Raw genomic sequence first — 21,312 nt, 5'->3', positions numbered from 1 at the left:
TTGGTTCTTCAGAATGGCAAGTTTTCTGTAGTATAAACCCATGTTTCCAATATCACAAGAAATGGAATCTGTATCACTTGTAGAAAGAAAACTGTTAGTTTGTGTATATATGTTGGTGGGTTAGGAGCAGTCAGCAGGAGCTCAGGGCATGGCATTAGAGCAACCTGCTTTTTTGGAGGAGGAGCTCAGTCACTGCCTGCCTGGTTACAAGGTAGGTACTCAGTGAGGGACTCAGTGAGGGATCTTTTAATGGTGGCTTTCCACCGGCTACCCTGCTTTCCTACAGTGAGAGTGGGAACAGAACTTCTCCCTTTCCGGAGGATGAGCAGAAGTCATGAACATGAATATGTGGGAGTTCTGATATTCAGATATTTCAATGCAGAATTTTTTGGATATTTATGAAAATAAAAGGCTGTGTTTATTGAATAGTTATAAAGGACCGTGGTAGACATATTACAAGTTTTATTAAAACAAGTCCTCAAGATTTGTATATACTTCTCTTTCATAGCTTTTATAGCTGTTAAGCAGTCAGGTATTTAACCTCAGCAAATTCCTTCCGACAGTACCTCAGTGACTTTAGTGTGGGTTGGGTCTGTTGTGATGGACTTTGTAAGTCATGTGGGCCCTTTTGATATGTATGTTCTTTCATCAGTTACAGATTATGATGAATGTGAGTCTGGTTGTTGAAAATTAATAGAAGATCCTCAAGATCAGGGATCTATGTGGAAGAGGGGTAGAGGTGGTAGGAGATGATTTCAGGGAAAGTGTTTCCCGGATATAACAGGACTGATACACACTGGGAACTCACAGAGGCTGTGACAGCACACACAAGACCTGCACAAGCTCAAGCCAGGCAAGATCTCAGGAAGTCCCACGTCTAGCCATTGAGCTGTTCACAATTCCAGATGCTGGGAGAGGAGAAACCAGTCTTCTTCCAATGATTATGTCAACTGTACCCCCAGGGCAGGCCCCATGCTCAGAAGTGGAGTAATCGGCCAACACAAATTGGACTCCATTTTTTTTTTCCAAAGAGAAAGGCTATGCAGTTGGGTAGGTAGCAAGGTGGGAGAGGATCTGGGAGGAGTTGAGAGAGAAGAAAGAATAAAATGAAAATATATTGTATGGAATTCTCAAGAAAAATAAAAGCCAATTTTAAAATCTGATTTATTGTAGTAGTTATAAGATCTATGTATACATACAGAATTATACTTAATGTAGATCAATACTTATATTTCTAAGTTACACTTTTAAATTAGAAGATAAGTAATAGCTTTACCCCTATAATAAGTAAAAGTATATAAGATAAAAATGAAGTTAATAATTAAAATGCAATTAGCTATTCTTGATATGTGGAAAGATATGTTGGAAAGCTATTATTTTCTTGATTTGACTTTCCAAACCCCCAGATAAGTGCCATTTTGCCAGAAACTCAGTTTTGGGGGTTGGGTAGGCACAGATTAGCATCTGCAAGGATGAATTCAAACCGTTTTCACCCATCTTTTTGGTCTGGGAGATCCAAAGATTGATTGAGCTAAGCTTGATTGAGCATTACTTGGGGGGTAATGATTCTCTTGTTTTTTACTGAGACAGTGTCTCACCTGTAGCTCAGGTAGCCCAGGAACTCATTATATAACACAAGCTGACATTAATTTTGCAATCCTGCTGCCTCACCCTCAGAATGCTGGCATTAGTCATGTGCCTTTATGCCTGGCAGGAAATGTAATTTTGGGACTGGGGGGTTAGGTATTTTCTAATGATCATATAAAGATCATACTTCTGACCACACATCATTGCCAGGAATCCTCAAAGCTCTAAAATTTCTTAAGAGTTGACCAGTTTCTAAATCTTTATAGAAAAGTTATTTTATGATGCCTACTAATTCTGCAGGTATGGTGCCTGTATTCCACAACAAGAGTTGTGTTAAGTCCTGTATGAGAGTAATAACTAACGACCTCCAGTGTGTGTGCTGTAACCAACGTCCACTGTAGAGTTTGGAGAGAGATTCCTGTAGTCTGCATACATATTTTTTCTTGTTTCTGTTTTTAGGTCTGTAGGTGCCTTATTGTTTTAATACTTTTGACTCTCTTTCCCCCATTTTATTGTTTTTAATTTTTTAACCTGTGTTAAAAATGGTTGGCTATATTTGTATGGGTCTATTTCTGGAGTCTTCCTACTTTATTATTATACCACCAGTGAGTTTATACTGTAGCTTAAAATTGAGTGGTTAAAAGAAAAATTATACCATTGAAGTTGTTTTATTTGTCTTGTTTTGTTTTGCAAAATTCAGAGTGATTCCTCCAATTTCATTCTTTTTCCAGATTGTTTCTCAGTTCTAATTTTTTTTTTTGTCTTTCTGTATAAGTTTTACATAAAGTGTGTATTACTGTTAATGCCTGAAAAATAAGAAGTGCACCAAAGCCAGGTGGTGGCGGTGGCGGTGGCGGCGGCAGCGGCAGCGGCGGCGGCAGCGCATGCCTTTAATCCCACCACTTGGGAGGCAGAGACAGGGAGATCTCTGTGAGTTTGAGGCCAGCCTGGTCTACAGAGCAAGTTCTGGGACAGCCAGAGAAACCCTGTCTTGAAAAAGCAAACGAAGAAGAAGAGGAGGAAGAGGAAGAGGAAGAGGAGGAAGAAAGATGATGATGACATTGTACTAGTAGTACACTGAACCTGTAAATCATTCTGGAAAGGAGGAATACCACCACCTAGTTATGTCTCCCAGGCCATGAAAATGCCATAGCTTATATTTATTTTTATATTTATGTAGGTCCTGAGCTTCTCATCAGTGTTTGTAGTTTTTAATATACATAGATGCTTTGTGGATTTTTGAGGCTTCATACCTAAGTATTTCAGTATGTTGAACAGTTATAGATGGTATGGTACTTTTGACTTTGGTTTCTAATTGTTCATTACAGGTATATAGAAGTGGAATTAAATTTTGTATTGGTTTTATACTCTATGTTCTTTCTAACTTGCTATTTTAGGATTTTGGAGTAGATTCTTTGGGTTTTTCTACATTTTTTTAGGTTTAGTTCCATCTTACCAGATGCATGCAGGTGCCCCCTCCCCCATTTTTTCTTTCTATATAAAAATAATTTATTCACCAGGCCATGGTGGCACATGCCTTTAATCCCAACAATTGGGAGTCAGTGGCAGGGGGATCTCTGTGAATTTGAGGCCAGCCTGGTCTGCAGAGTGAGTTCCAGGACAGGCTCCAAAGACAGAGAAACACTGTCTAAAAAACAAAACAAAAAACCCAAAACAAACACCAAAACAAAAATGTATTTGCCTGTGTGTGTGTGTGTGTGTGTGTGTGTGTGTGTGTGTGTGTGTGTGTGTCCCCATCCCCTCTTTCATTCTCCTTTGTGAGGGTTCTCTTCTCCATGAACATTTCATCTGGAGTGCTCTGGGATCACTGGATCCTCATTTCTCCTCTGGACTTGTTCCTTCTGTGATCTCCCCAGGACTCATGTGTGTCCTCTAGATCTTTAGCCTTGACTTCTTGCCCACACTGCAGACATTACGTCTGCCGTCTGCTATAGGCAACTCGAGCAGATCCATCCCTTCCCCCAGTTCCATTGCCAGGGTTGCATTTCTCAGCTAATGTGGCTTTAAATGGCTTGCTCAACTTGCTTCCCATCCTTGACTATTCTCTCATGTGTATTGAATCAGTCCACCAGCAAATCCTGTTGGCTTAAATCCAGAAATTGACCACAGTCCGACCACTGCCAGACTGTCACTGACCCCTAATTAGTGACCATAAAAAGTGGGATCTCAGTTCATTGTTGGATTTGGATGATTACTTAATAATTAAAGATGATTTTCTTTGAACATTAAGACCTCATTCTCTGATGCATTATTAGATTTTATAATGAAATGTACCTTAATGTTGACAAAAATAAGATTTAAATGTCTGGAATTGCTAAGACATGAATGGAGTTCCTCAGTCTTTTGGTCTGCATACTGAATTAAATGTATTTAGAATTAAATTACTACAAAGGTCTTTAAGATTTAGTAAAAGAGAATCTTGGCATGGTGATGCCTGCCTTTAATGCCAGCACTCAGGAGGCAGAGGCAGGAGGATCTCTGTGAGTTCAAGGCCAGCTTGGTCTACAGAGCAAGTTCCAGGACAGCCAGGGCTATACAGAGAAACATTAACTTGATGGAGGTATTTTCATTTCCCTAATATTAGAAGAGGTTTGTTTGTTTGTTTGGTTGGTTGGTTGTTTTGAGAAAGAGTTTCTCTGTGTAGCTCTGGCTGTCCTGGGACTCCCTCTGTAGACCAGGCTGGCCTGAGTTTTTGTCATATAAGAGATAACCAGTTTCTCAGTTTTGCTGAATTTTTCTAACTGAAACAGTTTGTAAGTATTTCTCTTATTGTTCCAAGACCCTGAGTATATGTAGAAGAGGGAGTTAAAGAAATTGGTGTTTTTAGCTATCTTTTCCTATGTCAGGTGGAGGATGAAGAAAGATTTTTGTGGTATGCAGTTTGTGAAAGTTGTGAGTTATTATGTTATATCCTTTTGAACCATTGAAGATTTTCATTATTAGAAGCAGAAAGCTGTACTATTTCAAGGATGATTATAAGTTTACTATTCAGAGAACTTGAGTTTTAAATGGGTTCATTGTGAGTGGCCATTGGACATATTAAAAATCAGGATGTGGGAATGTAAAGTGCTATAGCCTCTTTGGAAAATAATTTGACAGTTTCTTAAAAAGTTAAATGTAAACATACCACATGACCCAGAATTCCACTTGTAGGTATCTGCCTGTTAGAAATGAAAATACATCCACACAAAGACTTGTGTATGAACGTTCACAGTAGTATTTAGTCATAATATCCCCAAACTGGACACAGTTGAGATGTCCATTAACTGGTGAATAGATAAAGCAAATGTACTCTGTATGGACAGTAGAATGGTATATCAATAGGGAAAATGCATGCCACAACATGAATTAACCTCAAGGATGTTATAGTAAATGATATTAGCTACACAGGAAATACCGACTATTGTATGATTCCATTTATATGAAATGCCCCGCAGCAGGTCTGTGGTAGGAGGATGGACTGAATGCACACAGGCTCATGAGTGTCCTAAGGCTAGATGGTGGTGGTTGGTGTAGTGGTAAATTTACAGTACGGATTTTAGGGGATATTCTGTGCTTTAAGGTTATTTAAAAGGGGGGAGGAGAGCTGGGGAGATGGCTCTGTGGATAAGAGCACTTGTAGTTCTTGCAGAGGACCAGTGTAGGTTCTCAGCACCCACACTGGGTGGCTTTATAACCACCTGTAAGTCAGTTCTAGGGGCAGCTGATGTCCTCTTCCAGCCTTTGTGGACATACACGTGCCCAAGGTGTACAAATAGATAAGAAGGCATGTTCATGCGCACGCACGCACACACACACACATACACACACACACACACACACACACACACGCACACACACACGATAAACAAGCAACTCTTTAAAAATAGGAGAGAAGTTAAAATTAATTTCCTAGCTAAAATTTTAAGAAAAATATTGGCAGATACAGTCATTTAAGAAATTATGAAAAGAGATTTTTTTTTTAAGAGATGTAGTCTTTCTGGTAAACGTAAAAGGATATTTGATTTGAACTGACAACAACATAAACAGTCCTTTGCCGTGAAGTCACACATGTCAAAGATAGCATCAACTGTCTGAATATTCAATTTTTCCACACTTGTGTACTGAGTCTGGTGAATTGGTAATGTACAGTTAGTTACATTTAGGGAGAAATGATTGGTCAAAAATGTTAATGTCTATATCCTTTAATTTTACATAGAGATATTCTAAGGAAATAATTAGGAATGCAAACAAGGATTTGAATTGGAAGTATTCCCCATGGTGTGTTTTTTATTATTAACCAAAAAACTAAAAGCAACCTTTGCGCTGTCCCTGTTGGAAGAAGATCAGGATTGTTGCAGGAGTAGGAACTGTTCCTCATTAGCCTAAGTAGAACTTGTTTGTTGAAACAGATAGACGGTGCTCAGCAGCCTGCAATAGTGAGACCATAGAGGCCTGCTGGCAGCGGGGACCAAGCTACCTTTTCCATTGTGCCCTGGGGAGGCTCAGGCTGCTCACTTCTTTCTCTCTGTCCTCTCTTTCCTTCTTTGTGCCCTGTCCTTGGCCTTTTTGTGTGGGGGCCAGCTCACATGGACTCAGTCTTGTATTTCTGAGAGGTTCTAGAAGCATCCTTTTGAGTCTTAAGTGGGTCATGAACACTGTGGCTGGCCTGTACTGAGTTTAGTTAGTGGCAATGAAACTGCATTGGGTTACTATATATTTCACGGGTTTCTGTGACGGCGACAAGGAGTGTTTCTTACCAACTTAAACGTGTTTCTGACGCCTTCTGAACTCGAATTCTGAATAGTGAGCACCTGTGGTGGATTCATGCTTTACAAACCGAACGTCTCCAGTCTGTTTTCTACTCTTTTTTCGTCATTAAAGTGTCACTAAGCGTCCTTAGTGAAGACTGACAATTCAAACCAACTGCAGCTGGGGCTCCTCCTCCATCTCCTGACACCTCGTCTTCCGACTCCCATGGATGCTCCTCCATCCTGACCTGCCGCCAGCTCACCGAGCTCACCCAGTGGGGCTCCTTTAATGTAACTGTAATCTGTGATTGTTCTTCCTGTCACAGCCATCCTGTACAGTATCTTTCTCCTTGGGAGCTATGGGAATCCTTTACATCACCCATTCTGTTTTTTTCTCCTATACCCCTTCCTGCTGGGATTTGCATTCTAAATCCCCAAACTTACTGACTAGCCCTTACAATGCTGCACTATTGTTCTCTCTCTGTTCTTCTCTGGGGGGATTATGTACTGTGATTTTCTCAGCTTTACAGTCCTGCCAGCACTGAGGATATTTTTTTTTTTTTTTTTTTTTTTTGCGGGGGAAGGGGGGCTTCCAAGACAGGGTTTCTCTGTGTAACAGGCCTGGCTGTCCTGGAACTCACAGAGATCTGCCTGCCTCTGCCTGCCGAGTGCTGGGGTTAGAGGCCAGTGCACCACACCTGGCAGCACTGAGGATTCTTTATATAGTGTGTTCAATATTCACTCACTTACACATAGTTTAAAATGGACTACTTATCACACATGTTTGTAAATTTTATTTTCTTTTTCTCCATCTTAAGAAATATAACCTTTTTTCCTACTGAAAATTTAAGAGTAATTCAACTTGATTTTTGTGGCCAAAGGAGAAAAATCTTAATATTAATGGGTATGTATATTAATATTTTTCTGTATATTTGAGGGTATTAATAATAACTTTTTCCTTAGACTAAAGACACAAAATGTAAAGTGTTTTGGATACTAATGATCTGTGTTTAATTTCTGTACTGAATATCTTACTACAGAAAGAAGCAATATTGATTGAAAAAAATACAACCAATTCAGAAATGTGCTGGGTAGACAGTAAAAGTTTCCAGTATTTTGTGCAGAGTTCTTTTTTTTTTGGTTTTTTGAAACAGGGTTTCTCTGTGTAGCTTTGTGCCTTTCCTGGATCTTGCTCTGTAGACCAGGCTGGCCTCGAACTCACAGAGATCCGCCTGTAAATGAATGTCCGTTCAGTCGTGTATTGTAATTGGTTGGAGGCTAAGTGTTCAGTTACTGTGTAGACAGGCAGCAGTGGACCTCAGCCCTGTGTATTTAGCCCTCATTATGTGTTGAGAAGTGTGAACAGTGTGTATAAATCTCCTGAAGTTGTGCTACAGCCATGGTATGTGTGTTGAAGGCTTGGGTATTTCACAGACATGTCGTGAATCGGGAGAGTCTGAACTCAATGAGAGGCGTGGAGTGAGAGGGTGGGTTACAAAGGCAGCTCTAGTGTGACTTTTTAAAGAACAGCAAGGCTTTGGGAATCTTGTCGAATTTGAAGGATTTTTAAAGAGTTGGCAGCTGTCATTGGTGAGTTGATTGACATCCAGTGTCTAAATGAAAATGGGAAGAGAAGTAGAAGAGCTAGCAGTAAGAGAGATGTGTATCTGCTCACTTTGACGCTTGTAGGTTGGACAGAGTTGATGCTAAACAGAGCAGCAGAGGCCTGGTCGTCCTTCAGTCTTTGGGCTGTAGTGGACTAATGCAGACTTCAGGGGACCGTCAGGGCCTGGTGCCTCGTGGAGAGGAAGCATTTGAACCCGCATTGGACATGCTAGCTTAGTGGGAGAGCCTTCACTCCTGGGTCAGTCTGGAAGTGGACCTGTTGAGCATTTCTGCTGGACTACAGAATCTCTCTTTACAAACAGTAAGCTGTAACTAGTAAATAAGCCATGTTTAATGGCGTGAAGAACTAAACTCTTGAAATTTACACTTAGGCAAAACTTAAACATTTGAAGAGGTAAGTGTGAGGCATAATCCTCACAGGAAACATCAACGATGAAGCAGGGGTGTTAGGTGGTTTAAGACCATTGTTGGTCTTAAAAAAGTCGGCTCAACTTCAGGTCCATTCCAAGGCAGCTCTAGGTATTCTCTGGGTAATAGAAAGAAACAAGTGAGTAGTTAATTTAGACACTGTCCTCATCTAGCTGTGGCCTTGACCTGTCTAAACGTTGTAATGAAAAAGGATAAAATGGGGAATATTAAAATGTTTTCCTTTTAGAAACAAAGTCTATGACAGATAGGTCAAGAAAGTGCTGGAGACCTGGTTGGTTAAAAACAAGAAGGTGAGAGGTGATTTCCCCAGAATTTATTGTATTTGGGCAGAAACGAAGGTTGGAGGATGCCCTGTGTTAAAGTGGCTGACAGAGAACTCTGAAACTTTGTTTCCTGTAGAAAAACCACACTTAACCCTACATCTCAATCCTTCTAACTTGCGCTGCATGCATCTGCCTTTCCTTCTTACATGTGCTCTTACTGACTTCACAGCAAATGCATTTTTAAAGTCTCTGGGGTGGTTATTGCCGTTAAGCAGTTTTGATAATTTTTAATGATATTTTTATTTATTCCCTTTTGCTAGCTGGATTGCCTTTTGCAATTCTTACTTCAAGGCATACCCCCTTCCAACGAGGAGTATTCTGTAATGATGAGTCCATCAAGTACCCTTACAGAGAAGACACCATACCTTATGCGTTATTAGGTGGAATAATCATTCCATTCAGTATTATCGTTGTAAGTTAAACCTGCTTTTCCAAGTTTATAACTTTTGAGCACATGGCTTACTCTTGTGATAGTTTGTTAATGATTAAATGTATATTCCCTCAGGATTTTTTAGCCTTAGTGGAAGGATTATTTTGTGGAGCTATTTTAAATGAGATCAAAAGAGTTGAAAAATATGTAATTGGAGCCTAACTCAGTCTGTGTAGATTTTGTGCTAATTTTTATGTCACTGTGATTATTATAGTTCTGATTTGCTACTGTTTCAGTAATTATATGACTAATTGTTGAATGTTACAGCAGTGTGTTTCTCACATAGTTAATGCATTGGATATCATAACTGAATATCTTTTTCTGAGTTCTAGACAAGAAAAATTGCTAACTGATATTAAAACTTCATTTAACTCATTTCTTTTTTTAGAAGAAGTTTAAATACTGCCATAAATGGAGAGAAAAAGTTTGAGTTCTGTGATTAGCAGTAAGCGTGGATGGAGTTTTACTAACACCAAAGGCAACACTTCCGGTTTGAGCCACAGTGTAGCCATTGCTGTCCACTGCCCCAGTGGGGTGCTCAGAGGGCATGGCTCTGGGTGGAGTTCAGTCATAGGCTGTGTCCATGGCCTGTACATCCATTTACTTAAATAAACATTTATGTGTTAAAAAAGCTTATGACTTTAGCAACAGTATTTATGTAAACACAGTTAAAGGCAGAAAGTATGATCCTAAGAGAAAAGACAACAGCATGTACCTTGTCAACTTTTGAAGTTAATGTTAAATTAACATTTAATTAATTTGGCAACATCATTAAAATCATCACCGTATCTGATTAGGAATGAAAATTAGTTAATTCATACTCTGTGGTAGACAAGTAATGAAAAGAAACCTACTGTATGAGTGTTTATTTTGTGAAACTTGGATGCTGGGAAGAAGGCTGCTGCTTTGTCAGCCCGCGCCTTCCGTGACTGTCCTGGAGCCTGCGTGTCCTAGCCACTTATGTGACACTGTCCTCAGGATCTGGTGAGGGATTGTACTGTAGCCTGCATGCTTGTCCTGCAGCATGCAAAGGTTAAAGAACTAGTAAAGGGGAACAAGTCCGTGATGGTTTGTCAGAGGAAGTCATCTGTGTAGAGACGGGGTCTCCATGTGTTTCCCAGCATGGACAAGAACTCATGTGCTCAGGCACTCCTTCTGTCTCAGCCTCTGGAGTAGCTGGGAAGTCTTTTCCTCTAAAAAAATTATACATGAATCTTCCCTGAGCATGGTGGTGCATGCCTATGCCTCCAGCACTCAGGGAGCTGATGCAGAAGGATTGTAAGTTCAAGACCAGCTTAGACTACTCAATGTGATTGACCCTCATGAGAACAAATATGCACATACAACGGGGCGGGGCTGTCCTGGGTTATAGTTGCAGGTAGCGGCTGATGTCCGACCAGATTCACGTATCCCATTTAAAGTGCTAGAGGTCCTGTTCTCTCAGTTCTGCTGTCAGTTAAAGGTGCACAGGTAACACTGTAGGCTGCACCCGAGGAGAGGGCAGTGGCGGAGCAGGTGCCCAACACAACAGTCCAACATGGGAGTTACGCTCTGTGAACTTGGAGCTTTGTGTCAGGATGAAGAGATGGGTCAGTGGTCCCTGCTCTTCCAGACTATCCAAGTTCAGTTCCCAGCACCCATGGTGATGGCTTACAGCCACCTGTAACTTCAGCCCTGGAGAGTCTGACACCCTTTTCTGGCCTGGGCGGCCACCAGCACATGTGTGGCACACCCACAGAGACACATATACACATAAGTAAACATTTAAAAACTGTGAGCACAGTCTTTCAGAAGTTATCTTTGCATTTAGTAAAATGACGAGTGAATTAATGTAAATCAAGATCCTTGAAGTGCACATTATTTTCTTAAAGGTGCTGTAAAAGTACCGTTTAATGGGCAGGCAAGATGGCTCAGCAAATAAAGGTGCTTGCTGCCAAAGAGGACCTGAGTTCAATCCCTGGGACTCCCATGGTGAAAGGAGAGAGCTGACTCCTGCAAGTTGTTCTTTGACCTCCACTTGCACGTCTACAAAAACAGACACACACACACACACACACACACACACACACACACACACACACACACACACACACACACCCTTCCCCAAATACACATACGCAAAACAAAGGTACTAGGAGTTCTTCTTTTCAAATTGGTATCAGCAGAAACAAACTCTGCTTAGGGCAGCAGCTTCATAAACTAATTTAAAATAATTCTGGTTTACTTATTGATTCAGGTTTTTTCAGGTACTCCTTAATCAGAGTTGTATAAATTGAATATTAGAAAGTAAATTGTGCGTGCGTGTGCGTGTGCGTGTGCGTGTGTGTGTGTGTGTGTGTGTGTGTAAATCATTAAACAGAAAGTCACTGATTAGACTTTGCACCAAGCCTTTGGCATGACTTACAGCTGATTTTGTAATCACACTGGTGAGAGTCAGAACCGAGAGAGGAGGGAGGATTTCAGTACAGAGGAAATGGCCAGTGAGAAGCCACAGTAAATGGGGCTGATAACGTCTGTTCAACCCAATAAGTCATTCTTGGCTTTTGAGAAAGAACCTGGAGGATATAAGGCAGTGGAAGCCAGGAGAGCTGTCTGGGAGGTGCGTCAGTAATTTCAAACTTCTTTCGGGCCAGCAGACCCGGAATGAAAGAAGGCCCACTGTAGGGATGCTGTGTAGACAGCATCTTTAGTGGGGACGTAAGGAGCTGGTAAGAGCATGCTGTGAGCATAAGCCCAAAGGGACGGAGCAGCGATTTAGAAATTTGTTACCTTTGTAAGGGTGCTGCTTCACTCCCTGGAACGTTCTCCTTGTGTATTAATAATTTATTGTAGCCTACTGTCTTCAGGAAATGAAACAGGAGAAGTACTTGAGTTGTAGGACGAATTAGGCCACAGTTGGCTTAGGTGTAGACTGGAGCAAAGATTAAGAACAAGGTATAATGGATCAAAGGTCAGGACAGAGTATCAAGATGACTTAAAGAATGACTGTCGCATGCAGATCGGATAGAGAAAACTTGATGTAGAACTTCCTTTGGCTGTTTCTGTCAAAGAGGAGAGCACGTAACTTTAAAAAATGATGTCTGCTAACGAAGCACTTGTCAGCGTTAGAGCACCCCGGCCACTCTGATACAAGTGTTAGATGCTGCTGCTTGTGTAGGTCAGCTGCTAATCTGCCCCATGTTCGGAACATAGAGGGCGGGTTTTCTTCCGTCGTCAGTGGCAGGAGCAGGGTTTGAGTGCCTGCAGCTGAGTGTGACTAGGAAGCTGTGCACCTGATTCTGGATCATAACTGAGTTCTTGAAAACAGCTAGCAGCTGAGGGAGGCATGGAGGACCCCATTGCTAAATTGTGATTGATTAATACACTTGGTGTGTTTCGTGCCACCAGAGATCAACTCCATAATGTGCTAGAGAAATCTTTTCTCACTAGCAGCCCATTGGGAATTACCAAAACCTCCTTAATGACCTGAAGAGGCAATATATTCTTTAAACAGGGCCACTGAACGTTGGTAAGGGTGACCCTTAACACAATAGTGCAAGTGGGTGACCCCAGAAGTCCAGTTTCCTTCTCCTATGACCCAGTCTCAGGAAAAGGGTTTTATGAGTTCATTAACAGCTGGACTATTTTTGTGAGGTATAATGTGTTGAAGGGGGTTGGACTTTTACTCCGGCAGTACCTTTAGTTACCATTTATTGACACCTCCTGTTTTAGGCGCTCGTGTCAAATTCAGCTTTCTACTGAAAAGTTAAGAAACCACCCCAGCTTTACAGAATTCATAGTCTAATTGGCAGGATTCTGACTCGGGGATTCTGGGAGCTATGGAGCCAGATGGGGGAAGAATTGCCGGCAAGGGGTTCTTGAGAATCATTTATTTCACCCATGGCAAGGCTGCTCCGCACACACACAGCCCTTCCCCGATTGGACATGTTTGAGTGCGTTGTAAAACTGCTTATGTAAGTGTAAGGTGAGGAAGAGAAGTCAAGTGGGTGTCTCAAGGGGGACTTCACACAGCTCTCCGCCTCCTTCCCACCCACAAGTCAGCAAGCTCACTGTTCTCCAAGTGTCTGTGTAGATGGCAGGCCCGTAGAATGCATCCTCTTATTGACGCGAATAAATGCTAGGGTTTATAGTGATGCATTGAGTATCTGGAGTTCTCAGGATATTGGTGGTGAACCTGTGGAGTTGTTCGGCCATAAGCTCCCTACACTGGTGTGCTCTCCACACACACAGACTGACCACGATAGCAGTCCACAGCATGCTCATGGGAAGACTTTCACTCCATTTTTATAAGATAGTGAAAAATAAGAGAGGACTCACCTGAAATCACCCTGGGGAAGGAGGAGTCTCAAGTGCTTGTTTGATCTCTCAGTAGGGCTCTTTCGAGGAGTCTGGTTTTCTCTGAGCTTTCCAGAAGGTAGAACTTGGAGACGGCAGGGCTGGAGTGTTCTTTCTAGTTTGATGAGTGTCTGACTCAAAGGAATGTCGAGAAAAATGGAGACTGATGGATTTTAAACATGGTTATAGGAGGAAGATTTTCACTGGGGAGGTTGTGTTTGAATGAGCCACAGCTGTCTTTTGGGGTCCGTCACTGTGGCTGTGGGGCTCAGTTTATTTGAATACAAGAAAAGACCCAGGGCCATTACTTCATGCAGACTGCGCACTGCTTTTGGCTCAGCCATGGCTTTGTCTGCAGCGCCTACAATCAACCTGGTGCTTTGGTTACTTTAGAATCAGTGTCCTAAACTGACTATTTTAAAAGGAGAATTAAAGCAAAGACCATTGCAACTTAGCACTTGCTTTTCTTTTTGTTTACAGTGCCTGCTTGTTGTTTTATTCTCCTGTTTTTCTTTCTTTTTCAGATGATTGCCGGAGAAAGTCTGTCTGTTCACTTTAATACCTTGCAATCAAATTCCTTTGTCGGCAATCACTATATAGCCAGTATTTACAAAGCCATCGGAGCCTTTTTGTTTGGAGCCGCAGCCAGCCAGTCCCTGACTGACATTGCCAAGTATTCTATAGGCAGACTGCGTCCTCACTTCTTGGCTGTTTGTGACCTTGATTGGTCAAAAATCAACTGCAGTGATGGTTATATTGAGAACTACATCTGTCGAGGTAACGAAGAAAAAGTCAGGGAAGGCAGGTGAGTGTGTGCTCTCCAACGCCCGTGTCACTTTGAGGGGTGTCCGCTGGCTGCAAGGTTTGCATGCCTGGAAGAGGAGCTGCCTGCCACTTTGCTAAGAGAAGCTGGGGCAAGCCGCGGAGTGAGAGGAATCATGAACCACCCTTAACCCCAGTCCTGCTGTTTAGACCATGACGTTTTTGTGTTCATTTAGGAGCATTTTACTGAAACTCTTTATTATGATGTATGAGTTTGTAAAATGAACCCGGACCACTTCATGGTCGGTAAACTTTTTCTTAAGATGCTGGTTCAAGGCCTGGAGAGGTGGCTCAGTGGCCTAAGTTTCTTCACTTATAGTAGGGTTATATCTTGACAGAGGCATTTTGAGCTGAAAATGTCGTAAGTAAAAAGTGTATTCAGTATACCTAGGCAGCCTAAACATGTCACACAGTGACTGTGTTACACTCAGTAAAGGTGGCTTTCCTTCTTGGTCATGTGGCTAGCCACCAGTGCCCAGGTTCGCAGAGTTCTGGACCCGGTATTGTATAATGGAAAGATCTTTATAAATCAACTTTTAAGATCCAGTTTCCACTCGGTGAATGTTACTTTGATACCGTAGTGAAGTAAAACAAGTTGTAAGTGAACAGTCTGTGTGTACTAGCTGAACTACCTTTTAAAATCGCTTTACTGGTGTATAATTTGTATCCATGAAAACTGTCCACCCTTAATCAAGGTTGTGAGTATTATTTCCATTGCATTAGGTTGTCGTCTGAGTCTGTGGCAGCCCTTGGGTCAACTTTCTGTCCTCACAGTTCTATATTTCCTATGATGTTGTATGTGAGATCATTCAGTGAGGACTCTGATATGTCTGCCTTCTCTTTTTAACATGTTGGTTTCATGATTCATCCATGGTGTTCTGGGAGATTATTACAGGAGATTATTATGCCGATCCAGTCATCTGAAAGTTGATTGACATTTAGGTTGTTTCTAATTTGGCACTATGAAAAATAAAGCTTCAGCTTGGCATAGTGGCTCACACCTTTAATCCCAGCTCTTGGGAGGTAGAAGTGAGTTCAGGCCAGCCTGGTTTACATAGTGAGTTCCAGGCCAGCTGGAAGTACACAGTGAGACCCTGTCTCAAAAAATAAAATGAAGTAAGATAAAAGCTGCTCTAAACATTTGTGTGCATGTAATATGCCTTTTATTTTACTTGAATAAACAGGAGCAGAAATGCTGAGCAGACAGTAGGGGCGTTGGTACAGTTCCAGGCCACCAAGTGTCGCAGTGGTTGTGGCACGCTGCATCCTTCCCAGGAACGTATGAGTCCTGGCTGTCATTTGCCATTAGTCTTTGGTGTTTTGGTCACCCTGCGGGCTTTCTGTATCAGTGGTTTTCCTTTGTATTTTGTCACTGGGTGTCTTCATGTGGCTTTGTCCTGTCGGTCCTGTCATCTGGGAAATCTCTGCTCAGCTCTGTTCTTGTTTATAAAAAAGTGGGTCCCTTGTTCTCCTGAGTTGTGAGTTACTTTTTATACATGGCATTTTGGAGACATGTTTTGACATATTTTCTCCAAATCTGTTGCATCGCTGTCTTTTTTCTTACTGATACTCCTTGAAGTATAGAAACGTAAACTTTTAAGAGCTTGTTTGTGTGATGTTGTGTGTGCACGGGGAGAGAGAGGTCGGCACTGCATGCCTTCTTCAGTTACAGCCCACCTTAGCTTTGGAGCCAGTGTCTCTGGAGTGGGCTGAGCCGGTTCCCTGAGCCCAGCTTGCAGAGGGCCCCAGCGATCCTCCGGTTCTAGGACTCGGGTCCTCGTGCTGGAGCGGCGAGCACTGCTCCAGTGTCTGAGCCATTGTGTCGTTCGCTTTCATAGTCCGTGGTTGGGGATCCTAGTGAATCTAGACCCTCCCATGCTGTCTAAATCCAGTTTTAAGCTTAGCTCCTACAGTAAGTCCAGCATTTGAATTTATTTCGTGTATAATGTAAGGAAAGAATATTTTTCCCATGGACTATGCAGTTTCCCAAATTATTGACAAATCCATCTTTGGGGGGAGGGGATCGAGACAGGGTTTCTGTTGTAGTCTTGGCTGTCCTGGGACTTGCTCTTGAACTCAGAGAACAGGCTGGCCTCGAACTGAGATCCATGTGCCTCTGTGTTGGGATTAAAGGTGTGCACCACCACTGCCAGCCAAATACATCCTTTTTAATTTAAATTTTTTTAAATTTTAAATTTTACTAGCACTTTTGTTGCAAATAAAGTAACTCTAAATGTGGGTCTGCTGCCGGGTGCTCAATTTGTTTCATTAATCTGTGTGCTTTTCTCTGCCAGTGTTATACCATAACATGCTTTCTTTGTCTGTTGTCTTTTGTGGCTCATTTGCTAGAATTTTCATTGAGATTGCTTTAGATCTTTACATTTTCGGTGCCTTGTGATCTTTTTTAAAGTATTTTTTATTGTTTTTATTCTGAGTCTGGGTGTTTTGCCTGCGTGTATGTATGTATGTGCACCATGCTCGTGCCTGGTACCTGCAGAGGCAGGAGGAGGGTGTCAGATCACTTGGAACTCGAGTTACGGACAGTTGTGAGCTTTCGTGTGGGTGCTGGGACTCGAACTTGGGTCCTCTGAAAGAGCAGCGTGCTCTTAACTGCTGAGCCATCTCTCCAGCCCCCACAGCTATTAATCTATAACACCGGGTCTCCTAACTCAGGAAGATGGTTTTCTTTAGTTACCAGGGATTACTTCCTTTTCCATCTCTTTCCCGTGATCTCTGGAGCCAAGGAGATGTCACGGTCAAGAACAGTCTAGGCCTGGGGTGTGGCTCCCGGGTAGAACTCTAGCCAGGCATGCCCAGGCCCAGGTTGGATCACAAGCACCAAACAGAAGAAGAGAACACGGGGAGGGAAAAGCTCTCGCAGGAACTGAAGTAGTGAGCGCTCCTCTTCTTCCCCTAGGTTGTCCTTCTACTCAGGCCACTCCTCGTTTTCCATGTACTGCATGCTCTTCACAGCGGTAAGTACTGCACGTCTGCAGGCCAGGGCTCCGCACGCAGGTGGAGCGGAAGGAAGGAGGCAGGAGACTCACTGCACTCAGGAGCTGCCAGGTGCCCTGTGTGCCGACACCGCTGGGCGCAGAGCCTCTGTGCTCCTTGGGCAGGGCACTGGGCTGGGGGCCCGGCAGCTGTGGCTGCCGCTGGAGCAGCTGTGTCCTCCCTTCATTTTCTGAAACATTTCCTACAGACTGCACTGCTAGGTCCAGCTATGAGCCTGTGTGTGGGTCATCACACTTGCCATGTTCCAAGTTGGCATGGAGGAGTTAGAAAAGATGGCCACCCACAGCTCACAAAACCAGAGATGAGTATGTGAGACTCCGTTAGTACACATTCTAGGAATCTTTAAGTCAGTTTATATGTTTTACATATATATATATATATATATATATATATATATACATACACATACATATATATACACACACACACACATACACACACATATATGCTTATATGCACATATATATTTACATATTTCTGGTTTTTTCAGACATGGTTTCTGTGTGTAGTTTTGGCTCTCCTAGAACGAGCTCTGTAAATCAGGCTGGCCTCCAACTCAGTTGTTATGTTTTATAACATTCTTTCTGTACTTACATAATTACTTATGTCATTCCATCAGCTAGAATTTTTGTGCTTTTTCTTTAAAAAGTCTTTTATTATGTTTACGTGTGTGTGTGTGTGTGTGTGTGTATACATGTGTGCACGTGGAGGACAGAGGACAGCTTGTTAAGTGTTCTCTTCCTCCCTGTGGGTCACTGGGACTGAGCTGAGGTCAGGCTTGGTGGCATGTGCCTTTTTTACCTGCTGAGCCATCTTCATGGTCCTATGTTAATTTTCTTTGTAAGTAAATTTTTATATAGTTTATATAGTTTAAGGCATGTAAATTTGCAGATTCCTGTTTTTCCCTTAATATGACCATATGTTAAATATGTTAAATATAACATGAGTATTTAAAGGTTAGATAAAAAAACATCCATTATATAGTTGGGCAGTCACATAGGTCTATAATCTAGCACTTGGAAGACTGAGTTCTGGGCCAGCTTTATCTGTGTAAGTCAATCTCTGATGTGAATGAATGTTGAGTTAATTTGGTAACAGAATTTATGATCAACTTTAAATTTTTTATTTGAAAAACCTGTAAAAAAAATTTTGCAGATGTTATATATCATTCAAGTCCACAACTTCAAGGCATTACCAGGTGATTTTTAGATTCAACATTCTGAAAAATCACAGGGCTTTCCTCTTACGACTCAGCAGAATCAGAGCTTCCTTTGAAGACACACACTCAAGTCTTTCTGTAGCTATGCCATAGAGGTGTGACTCATTTCAGGGTAGTTAACAGCAAGCTGTACTCTAACATTCTCTGTTTATCTTATTAGGAAAAATTAGCTCTTGTTCCAAAGGAACCAAACATGTTTTGTTTTCTAACTAGGATACTAAGGAAAGCTGGGCTGGTCAGAGCCAGGTGTACCCACACACAGGACTTGGTCCGAAGCACAAGGTTGTGGGTACAGTGATTTGGAAGTGTTCAGCCAGACCTGCTTGGGTCTGTGATTTGTCTTCTTCATGACCTGAGTGTCAGTGTCTCTGTCCTTGAAAGAGACGTAGGATTCTGTTTTGGTTGCTGTCAGTGATTTATATTTTACACTTAAAACAAAACTCTTTCTTGTAATTTCCATGTAGAAAAAATGTGGGGTGACTGCTACTCTCGAGGGGAAGAGTAGAGGCCTTGGAAGGGGCTATGGTCTGTGAGCTTTGCAGAATCTCTTGACAATCAAGGGCACTTGCTTTTTTGATTTCCTGAAAGCTTGGAAGTCACATAGATGGAGGGAGGCTCAGCTTGCCCTGTGGGTATGTGGGAGCCTTTGTGAATCTGTTCACACCATGAAGTGGTACCGGGTCAGTGTGACTTGACAGAAGCCTGGGGAAGGTGGCTCAGTTAGTGAAGGGCCTGCCTGCAAGATGACCCCCTCAGTTCCAGTCACAGCGCCCATGGAAAAAGCTGCGTGTGCTGGCCCTTGCCTGTAACAGCAGCATCGGGAAGGCAGACAGGAGGCCTTCTGGAGGTCACTGGCCAGAGCTCCAGGTTCAGTGAGAACCCTGACTCAAAAGTAAGGCTGGAAAGATGGCTCAGCGGTTACTGCCTGTTCTTCCAGAGGACCAGGGTCTAATTCCCAGCACCTACATGGTGGCTCAGAACTGTCTGCAGCTCCAGTCCCAGGAGACGCAACACTGCCTTTGGACCTCCAAGGGCACCAGGCATGCGGATGTACACTCAAGCATAACGCATACACCGAACATACACCGAACACACAAGTGGAAAGCAATGGAGGAAACCCAACACAGACTTCTGGTCTCAATGTGGCACCTACCCATATTCTTAAGTGTACCCAAATTCTTCAGCTCAGGTGTGCACTTAGCATACAAACTTACAAAGAGAAAAAGTCTAGCTAGGTGTGTTATAAACCAAGGCGTTTCTGCAGGACAGCAACCACATGCTGTTTAACTGGCTCGACACAGTAGAGACATGGACTTGATTGGCATGTAAGCTTAGCTTTGCTTCATCCCTGAACAAACTGTCTCCTGGCTTTCCTACTTATATACAACACAACCTCCCCTCTCCCACATTCCTGAGGCAGTGACTCACCTTGTTTCTCTGGGCATCTTGGCATTATAGGTCAGTCCCAGGTTTGGGTGGAGATAGTCATTTAAAGTCTGAAGATTCCTGACACTTACAAATTAAAATTACAAATTTAATTACAAATTTTCTCCTAAAGCCCGTCCTTTGACTGTTGTGGCCTGGCAGGCAGCCCAGCCCTGAGCTCAGTGCCGGGAAGGAGCCCCAGTGCCAGAGCTGGAAGGGCTCGGGCAGGGCCACTTTGCACTTGCTGTGACTCCCCTTGAATCTGGTTGTGACTGTCAGAGTAGTCATGAGAGGACAGTGAGTGAGGAATGTATCCGGTTTTTCGTGGAGCCATCCTGCTGAGGTTTGTTTACATCATGGCCCTGACATCTCTTTCAAATGTCTGCAGAGTTTGTCTCCCTCCTTTCCTCCAACTCGACAGACATTGACAGACCCTTGACCCTGAGGGAGCAGGAAGGTTCACCAGGGTTTTCTAGAATCCTACCTCAAGAGTGGCTTGATAGGCCCATAACTGCTTTCTTGGACACAAACCCATACCTGGAGAATTTTCACAAGGGCCCCTGGCCCTGAGGCATTCCTAGAGGATTTTGGTTGATTACTAAGGCCCATTCTTTTCCTCCTGGTTCTAAAACTTGGCTGAGTTTACTCACTAGTGCTACTTGGCTTGCTGGGATCTTAAGTCACTGAAGAGGTGGTTTCACTTACTAGAGCAGCAGTTCTCAACCTGTGGGGATCGAATGACCCGTTCACAGGGGTCACCTAAGACCATCAGAAAATGCATTTACATTACAGTTCATAACAGTAGCACAATTAGGAAGTAGCAACGAAAATAACTTTATGGTTGGGGGTCACCACAGCCTGAGGAACTGTCGTAAAGGGTCACAGCATTAGGTTGAAAACCACTGAACTAGAGGGATGGGGAAGGAGAGAGAAATGAACACCTCACGGCAGTTTCCTCGTGAAACTTGCTGCTTGGCTGGCGCCCATTATCACAGCCTTCTGTGGTTTATGTGTAGACGAAAAGTCAGGGAGGGAGGAATGTCTAGTGTGGTGAAGTGGGTTTTTGTTCGGCCTTCTTCATTCTGAACCATCTCCTGGAAATGCACATCTCATTGGAGTTCTAGAGCATTCCTGTGATACTGTTACTATTAAAGTTACTGATGGAGAAGAGCCCAGTGCAGTGATTTCCGGGTCTAGTCAATGTTTTGCCAATGGGGAAACACCAGTGTAGGTGGACCTGGAGGAGAATGTTTCAGTGTGTGCTGGAACTTACTTGACTACTGACCCATAGTGAACTCAGTTCTTTCCCTCGGTAGCTGGGGAATAAAATTCTGCAAAAATAACACTGAA

The 21,312-nt window shown here is 42.7% G+C and overlaps 1 protein-coding gene across 4 annotated transcripts in view; it reads left to right on the top strand.

Moving 5' to 3' along the window:
* The window catches only part of Plpp1 (phospholipid phosphatase 1), a 60,271-nt gene that overhangs the window by 35,685 nt on the left and 3,274 nt on the right, over window positions 1-21,312 (top strand). For 2 of the 4 annotated variants that reach the window (XM_059276739.1, XM_059276741.1), the window contains exons 2-4: window positions 8,977-9,128; window positions 14,006-14,286; window positions 17,221-17,278. In XM_059276739.1, coding sequence (XP_059132722.1) covers window positions 8,977-9,128; window positions 14,006-14,286; window positions 17,221-17,278 — 491 coding nt within the window. The remainder of the gene's footprint in view (window positions 1-8,976; window positions 9,129-14,005; window positions 14,287-17,220; window positions 17,279-21,312) is intronic. The other 2 variants (XM_059276738.1, XM_059276740.1) reach the window with 1 other exon arrangement.

This window comes from Peromyscus eremicus, chromosome 11 (genome assembly GCF_949786415.1).
Source record: "Peromyscus eremicus chromosome 11, PerEre_H2_v1, whole genome shotgun sequence".
NCBI lineage: Eukaryota > Metazoa > Chordata > Mammalia > Rodentia > Cricetidae > Peromyscus > Peromyscus eremicus.
This window is presented reverse-complemented; position numbering and strand designations above follow the sequence as displayed.